Raw genomic sequence first — 7,203 nt, forward strand, 5'->3', positions numbered from 1 at the left:
AGGCTGCGGTGGCTGGGAGGGGCCACTGCACTCCAGTCTGGGTGATAGAGTGAGACTCCAACTCAAAAAAAAAAAACAAAACCAAAAATGCTTTTTTCAAACCCTCCTCCCCTTTTTTTGAGTTGGAGTCTCACTCTGTCACTCAGGCTGAAGTGCTGGGCTCCGGCGATCCTTCTACCCCAGCCTTCCAGGTAGCCAGAACTACAGGTGCACACTACCACGCTCAGCTACTTTTTTGATTTATTGTGGAGACGAAGTCTCACCGGTTGCCCAGGCTGGTCTCAAACCCGCGGGTTCAGACAATCCACTCACATTGGCCTCCCAAAGTGCTGTGCTGGGATTACAAGCAAAGCCACTGAGCCCGGCCCAAAACTCCCCTTTAATAGACACCCAAACCAAAGTTCAGCTGCAGTCAGCATGCTTTCTCCTTGCCAGCCTCTGCTGCGGAGAGTCCCTCACTTGGAGGTCCAAGCTCAGCAATTAGAGGGGTCTCCAGTGTTTCTCCCGCAGCTGGTGCAGAGCTTGAGGGGGTCCTGTCTGCTCACCCACCGCCTCCCTGGGCGGCGTGTGGTGACGCTGGGTATCCGAAGAGAACCAACTCCTTTATTTTGAGCCAAGTTAGACAGAGTTTGGGTGGCAGGTGAAATTTATCCTTTTGGAAAAGGTGCATAGACCTCCCCTTGACCTATGAGCAGGCAGCCTTCTCTTTTAGGGAGAGGAGGGAAAAAAAAACACCTTCAACGGGGGTCTCAGGGCTTTCTGGCTTCGAGCAAGGGGTGTCCCCAGGGGCCCCTGAGACACTGCACTGCCCCACCTGACCGGGCTTCTTGTCACAAGCATGGGGTTGGGACAGGAGCCTACCACTGCACAGAGAGCACTGGGCAGAAGGGCCAATAGTCAGAGCTGGCAAATCTCTTTCAAGGGGCCTGTGGGATTGCCTGGGGCACACAACCAGTGCTCAATAAATGCTCCCTCCTGACCCCAGGTGCTTTACTGTACTTTTTCCGGGAGTTGTCATTTCAGGCACTTGCCAGATCGGGGTATCTCCTTTTCTGGGCTATGCCTGATTTTGGCCCACCAGCCGCTTTTTCTTCTGTACCCGTCCTTCCTCGGTCCCTGGATCCCGGGGCCCCTGACACCCTCAGGTGGAGGTGAGGTTACACCTAGTGGAGTAGGAGGCAGCCCTAATCCCACCCACGAAGCTCTATGGGGGGGGCTCTGGCTGCTTCTGGAACACAGACCCAGACCAGCGACAGCAGAAACCGTCTTTATTCATTTCCCCCCAGTCCCGCCACCTGAGAGTCCCTTTCACTCTGTGGGGCCTGATGGGAGGACCCCACAGAAGGCCTGTCTCATGCAGGGCCCAGACCCCACAGCCTGGCCCTCTGGAGCTGTCTTTGCTGTTCCCGCAGGCCAAACCCACTCTCTGCGTGGGTACACTCTGGCCTCTCAGTAGATGCCGTATGTGTGCTCATGACTGTCCCTGTACCGGTCCAGGTAGCGCAGGGGCTGCCGGTGTGGGAAGCGCTTCTGCTTGGGGTGGTAAGGGGGTGGCCGCACGAATTCAAATACGGGCTCCCTCATGTCTGCAAAAAGAGCCAGAACACAGCGGTGGATCCTGCTGGCCTGTGCCTCCTCAGGCCACAGTTTACCCACCTGAGGGCCTCTCCGAACAGAGCCCCTCCCTGGCAGGGCGGGAGAGATCCCCCAACCCCAATGCCCTTACCTAGAAGATGGTGGAAGGTGTGGGTGACCGAGTCATCCCAGCGGCACTGGAAGAAGGCCAGGCCAGCTGGAGTCATGGCTTCCTGGTGCTTCTTGTAGAAATCAAAAGTGCAGAAGGTCCGCTGGGCCAGCTGGTAGCTACGGAGAACATCTGACAGTGGGGAGAGGAACACCAGAGTCCCACTGCCTCCACCCCGTCAGGCAACCCTGAGAAGCCCTCTAGGACCTGCTGGCATCCCTCTTTTCTGCCAGTCTCAAGGCCTAGGCCAAGAGAGAGAACTAAGCAAGAATGGCTGTTCTAGGGGAGCTTGCCTGAGGCCTGGGCCATGTGTATGGGGTGGGCAGATTACCAGGGTGAGGGGCGGGCATCCTCGGAGAAGTCGATTGTCTTGTCCTGCTTGAAGAGCAGGAAGGCGAGGCGGTGGAAGCCGGAGCCTCGGGCAGGGAAAGGGGGGAGGTAGGGACACGTCTCCTGTCCTTCCGCCACCCTGTTGCCCGGGATGTTGGTTCTGGGAGGAGCAAAGTCTCCATTAGTTGCTGCTGCAGGGAGGCGGCAGAAGCATCCTCTCCTCGACACCCTTAGAGGCTGGTGATTCCCTGGGAGGACAGCCCCTAAATGATTTCTGTTGTATAACTGAGGTTGAGCTTGGATACAACAAACAGGTCAAGGGAGCAGCTCCAAAGGAGCAGAGGGCAGGGCTCCAGAGACCGTCGGGAAGACGGCAAGGCTGAACAGCCTGTTTACTGTGTTCAGAGGAGTCGATGAGGCTGCCGCAGTCATTCAGGCTGAAAAGGCACTCCACTGGGGGGCTTCCCCCCTACGCCCTGAAGGTTCTTGGGTCTTGTCAGAGAGGGTTTGCCCAGCCTGGCATGGGGTGGCCACTGTACCTGCTCCAGGTAGAACCCCTCAGAGGGTTCAGCTGCAGAGGATGGTAACTGTGGTTACATAAAAATGAAATCAGCTGGGTTGGTGGCTCACGACTGTAATTCTAGCAGTTTGGGAGGCTGAGGTGGGAGGACTGCTTGAGCCTAAGGGTTTGAGACCACCCTTGGCAACATAGCGAGAACTTGCCTCTACAAAAAATAAAAAAATTAGCCAGGCTGGGCCCAGTGGCTCCGCCTATAATCCCAGCACTTTGGGAGGCCGAGGCAAATGGACTGCTGGAGACTGCAGGTTCGAGATCAGCCTGGGTAACTTGGCAAGACCTCGTCTCTATAATAAATCAAAAATTAGCTGGGCGTGGTAGTACATAGAACACAAGTTCTGGCTACTTGGAAGGCTGAGGCGGAAGGATCACCTGAGCCCAGAAGGTTGATGCTGTGGTGGCCATGAGTGTGCCACTGCACTCCAGCCTGGGGGACAGAGTGGGAATCCAACTAAAAAAAAAAAAAATTAGCCAGGTGTGGTGGCATGAGCCTGTAGTCCCAGCTACTTGGGAGGCTGAGGCAGAAGGGTTGCCTAGCCCAGGAGGTCGAGGATGCAGTGAGCTGTTATCAGGCCACTGCACTCTAGCCTGGGTGACAGAGTGAGAACCCAACTCAAAAAAAAAAAAAGAAAGAAACCATCCTCCTAGTTACTGGCCCCAAGTATCCAGAAGTCGCAAAGCTGGAGTGACCTGCCTAACCTCTTCCCCCTGGCCTGCTGCTGAGAGCCAAAAGCCTCTGAGAAAACAAAGGGCAGCACAGCCTGGACCCTGTGGGGACCGCCTAGGAAAGGAACCCCCACTGGTTCAATGAGCATGTAGAGAGACCCCCCCTCCTGTTTGACTGTCACTGCATGCCGCAGGGTGGGTAAGGCGCATGGTGGCATCATCCCACTTTTACAAGTGAGAAAATGAGTTTGAAGACATGAAGAGGCTGTGGGGCTGGCTGGGGTACACTGCTGGCTTTTTCTTCTGTACCTGTCTTCAAATACACACCTAGATCTCGGGGCCCCTGATACCCTCAGGAGGCAGAGGTGAGAGGTCACCTGCTGGGGTGGGAGGGTAATTCACAATCCCATGGTTAATCCATTGTAGAGCCAAGACTGAAACCCAGGTGCAACTTATTCCAGGCTCCCAGGGCCTCCTTGTGCCTCTGACCTGCTCTCACGCTCACCCTAGATACTCACATCAGCCAGTGGACATACTCGGCATCAGGCTCCAGCAGGTGTCCATCTGCACACAAACACAAGGCTGACTGTGGGCCTATCACCCCCTTCTTTGCAAGGAGCTGGGGCTGGCGCTCTCTGCCCGGGCTCTCCCACCACCCCAGTTCCCAGGCTCATGAGATAAGGGAGGCAGGGGACCTGGTGAGCCCCAGACACCTACCCAAGTTGGTGAGCAGCAGTGTCCACGTGGAGCCTTCATCTGCCTCATAGGTCACCTCTGGAGCCTGGGCAGCCTGCCAAGGAGAGAACAGGGGAGCTGTCACCTCCCTACGAGGGACAGATAAGATGGTACAGACAGAATTTATTTTTTGAGGGCTGGAGTCCAAAGGAGCCATGGAGAAGAGGGAGCCTACTCCCTTGACCGTGCCTCACATAGGCAGGTATAGAGATGCTTATAGAAGGAACCCTGCAGAGTTGCCTGTCCCGGTAACAACCACAAAAAACGGCCATGTGCCAAGGGACAGGGGCTAGAGGGCGCTCCCAAGACAATAGGCCAGGCATGTCACAGGAAAGTGCAAAGGGGGGCTCTATTTTCCTTTGTCTCGCATTATTTTCTTTTTAATTGTCATGGTGTAGTTCAGGAAATCAAGAAGAGACAGAGAACAACAAAACCCCAAACCAGGAGCACCTGGGCCACTGCAACAGATGTTTGTGTGCACGGGGCAGGAAGAAGGGGCCCAAGTGAGTGGTTACCTCAGTCGGAGTCACCTCATTGCCAAAGTACACGGGCATTAGGTCCTCCTCACCCACAGCGTAGGCCACGTGTAGGGGGACACGGGGCACAAATGTAGCACCGTGGAACAGGTCTCGGAAGAGGCCATAGTACTCGGCTAGTCGCTGCTTGTGGTAGGGGCCGCAGGTCCTCTCCCATTCGGCCCGCACAGCCTCCAGCGGAATGCTGGCTGAGAAGGAATGATGCCAGCTGGGATACAGGGTGGAGGCAGGGACACACCCAGGGACCCCTCCCCTAGGATGTCTTTTTTTTTTTTTTAATTTTTTTTGAGTTGGAGTCTCACTCGGTCGCCCAGACTGGAGTGCAGTGGCCGCTCCCGGCCACCTCAGTCTCGACCTGCTGGGCTCCGGCGATCCTTCCGCCTCAGCCTTCCAAGTAGCTGGAACTACAGGCGCGCGCTACCACGCCTGGCTAATTTTTTGATTTATCGTAGAGATGAGGTCTCGCCAAATTGCCCAGGTGGGTCTCGAACCTGCAGGCTCACGCCATCCACTCACTTCAGCCTCCCAAAGGCGCGGGATTGCAGGCTGAGCCACTGAGCCCGGCTTAGGATGTCTTACCTGTGCGGAGGCGGGCGGCCCGCTCCTCTTCTACGTTGGCCCGGAGCTCCTGGCGGATCCGTTTACGCTCCAGTAGCTGTTGAGTCCGGCAGACCTTGGGCGGAGGAAGCCCAATGTCAATCTTGTCTTTGGGATCTGGGGAAGGAAGATATTGGAAAAAGCAGGGTCACATTTTTTTTTTTGAGTTGGAGTCTCACTCTGTCACCAAGGCTGGAGGGCAGTGGCCTCACCCTGCCAGACTCAAGCGATTCTTCTGCCTCAGCCTACCAAGTAGTTGGAACTACAAGCATGTGCCACCATGCCCGGCTAACTTTTCTTAATTTATTGTAGAGATGAGGTCTCGCCAAGTTGCCCAGGCTGGTCTCGAACCCATGGGCTCAGGCAATCCTCTCACCTTGGCCTCCCAAAGTGCTGGGATTATAGGCATGAGCCACCATGCCCGGCTTTTTTTTTCTTTTTGAGTTGGAGTCTTGCTCTGTCACCCAGAGTAGACCGCAGTGGCACAACCGTGGTGGCTTATTAAAAAAAGCTTTTTTTAGAGGTAGAGTCTTGTTATGTTGCTTGGCCAATCTTGAACTGCTGGCCTCAAGAGATCCTCCTGCCTCAGCCTCCCTGGTAGCTTGGGATTATAGGGATAAGACACCACACTAGGCTAGGGCCATGTCTTCTTGGTTAGGCTGCCTGTCCCTCCCTAGTCCTCATTCTGCACTCCAAGCTCTGCTGCTCAAGTCTTCCCTGTAATTCACAAAACTGCAGCATGCTGTGCTGTCTGCTTCCCAGACCTGGACAGGATCCAGTTGCTAAGCAAACTGAATACAACTTGAGATTGTATTTTCTGATCCCCAAATCAGGTCACACTGTCTTGTCAGGTCATGGGGAACTGAGGCGAATTCCAATTACAGCTGGCCACGGACACACATCTGTCCTGAGTGGAATGAACAGGTGAAGCTTGAAGAACATTTTTTGTTGCTGTTTTGAGTGGAAGTCTGGGATGTAGTGGCACACTCATGGCCACCACAGCCTCAACCTGCTGGGTTCAGGCGACTCTTCCACTTCAGCCTTCCAAGTAGCCGGAACTACAGGTGTACACCACCAGCCTCTGCTAATTTATTGGTTTATTGTGGAGACAAGGTCTCACCAAGTTTTCCAGACTGGTCTCAAACTCCTGGGCTCAGGCAATCATCTTACCTCCACCTCCCAAAGTGTTGGGATTACAGGCGTGAGCCATAGCGCCCAACTGTACATACTTTTAAAACGGACAGACTCAGTAAGTGTAAGCTCCTTTGAGTCATCTTGCCCAGGACTTTAATTTCGCTCAAAAAGTCTTGCACAACTACATCCCTGCACTGTGCGGAGGCAACAAGCAGGATCCCTGCAGGGCGCTTACAATCAGGGGAGAAGCCGCGAATAACGAGCAGGATGTCAGGATGCAGTTTGGCCAGGGCTCCATACAGAGTATTTTAGGAGCACAGAGAAAACTCCCCAAGTGGAAGGGGGGTGGCCAAGAAAGAATTTCAAGAGTAGGTTAGGAGCTGGAACTCAGTAGCAGAGAGAGCAAAAAGTGTGAAAATCCTGGTGTAATTAAAGGCCAACAGTGCACACAAGGTGCAGGCGGGTCTTCCTCTCCCCCGCGGCGTACACAGAGGCGCGGGCAAAGCTCGCTTGGCGCCCGGAGAAAGTGCCGGTGGACCTTGAGTTTCGAGGCCAGCAGCCAGCCGCAGCCCCCGCTCCGGCCGCCCGCACCTGTCTCCTGCCCGAAATGCTCCCGGTAGGTCCGCCACCAGTGCGGGGCGCGCGCCTCCTGCTCCGCCCGGCGCCGGTAGCGGTCGAAGCTCCGGTACTTCTCCAGTCGCTCCAGGTTGCTCACGTCGATGTCCTCGTTGGGCATCGGCCCCAGCGGAGGGGTCCGGCGGCTCAGGGCGGCTGCGGACAGAGGGCAGACATCAGGGCTCCGGCCCGGCCCGCGGGAGCCGGGGGCAGACGCTGGCTCGAGCCCCGAGGCTCGGGGGCACCTCCGCGAGCTCCCCAGCCCCAGA

General features: G+C 55.8%; 1 protein-coding gene across 1 annotated transcript; it reads right to left on the minus strand.

The window, feature by feature from the left end:
* Positions 1–1,251: 1,251 nt before the first annotated feature.
* Positions 1,252–7,112, minus strand: MRPL38 (mitochondrial ribosomal protein L38). The gene is made up of 8 exons (XM_008050722.1): positions 6,911–7,112; positions 5,168–5,302; positions 4,568–4,776; positions 4,035–4,107; positions 3,836–3,881; positions 2,076–2,234; positions 1,727–1,863; positions 1,252–1,586 (listed from the first exon to the last, which is right to left on the minus strand). The coding sequence occupies exons 1-8, from the start codon at positions 7,053–7,055 to the stop codon at positions 1,450–1,452; spliced, it is 1,041 nt and encodes a 346-aa protein (XP_008048913.1). The 5' UTR covers positions 7,056–7,112; the 3' UTR covers positions 1,252–1,449.
* Positions 7,113–7,203: the final 91 nt, after the last annotated feature.

This window comes from Carlito syrichta, unplaced genomic scaffold, assembly GCF_000164805.1.
Source record: "Carlito syrichta isolate Samal-C Ts95f unplaced genomic scaffold, Tarsius_syrichta-2.0.1 Scaffold153623, whole genome shotgun sequence".
Lineage (NCBI taxonomy): Eukaryota > Metazoa > Chordata > Mammalia > Primates > Tarsiidae > Carlito > Carlito syrichta.

What these genes read in the sequence shown, in the direction of transcription:
- MRPL38 (XM_008050722.1), bottom strand. Translation starts at nt 7,055, where the DNA reads ATGCCCAACGAGGACATCGACGTGAGCAACCTGGAGCGACTGGAGAAG. An exon ending in ATGAGGTGACTCCGACTGAG is followed by an intron (nt 4,108 to 4,567) that starts GTAACCACTCAC and finishes TCTCCTTGGCAG; the next exon opens with GCTGCCCAGGCTCCAGAGGT. An exon ending in GAGTATGTCCACTGGCTGAT is followed by an intron (nt 2,235 to 3,835) that starts GTGAGTATCTAG and finishes TGCTCCTCCCAG; the next exon opens with AACCAACATCCCGGGCAACA.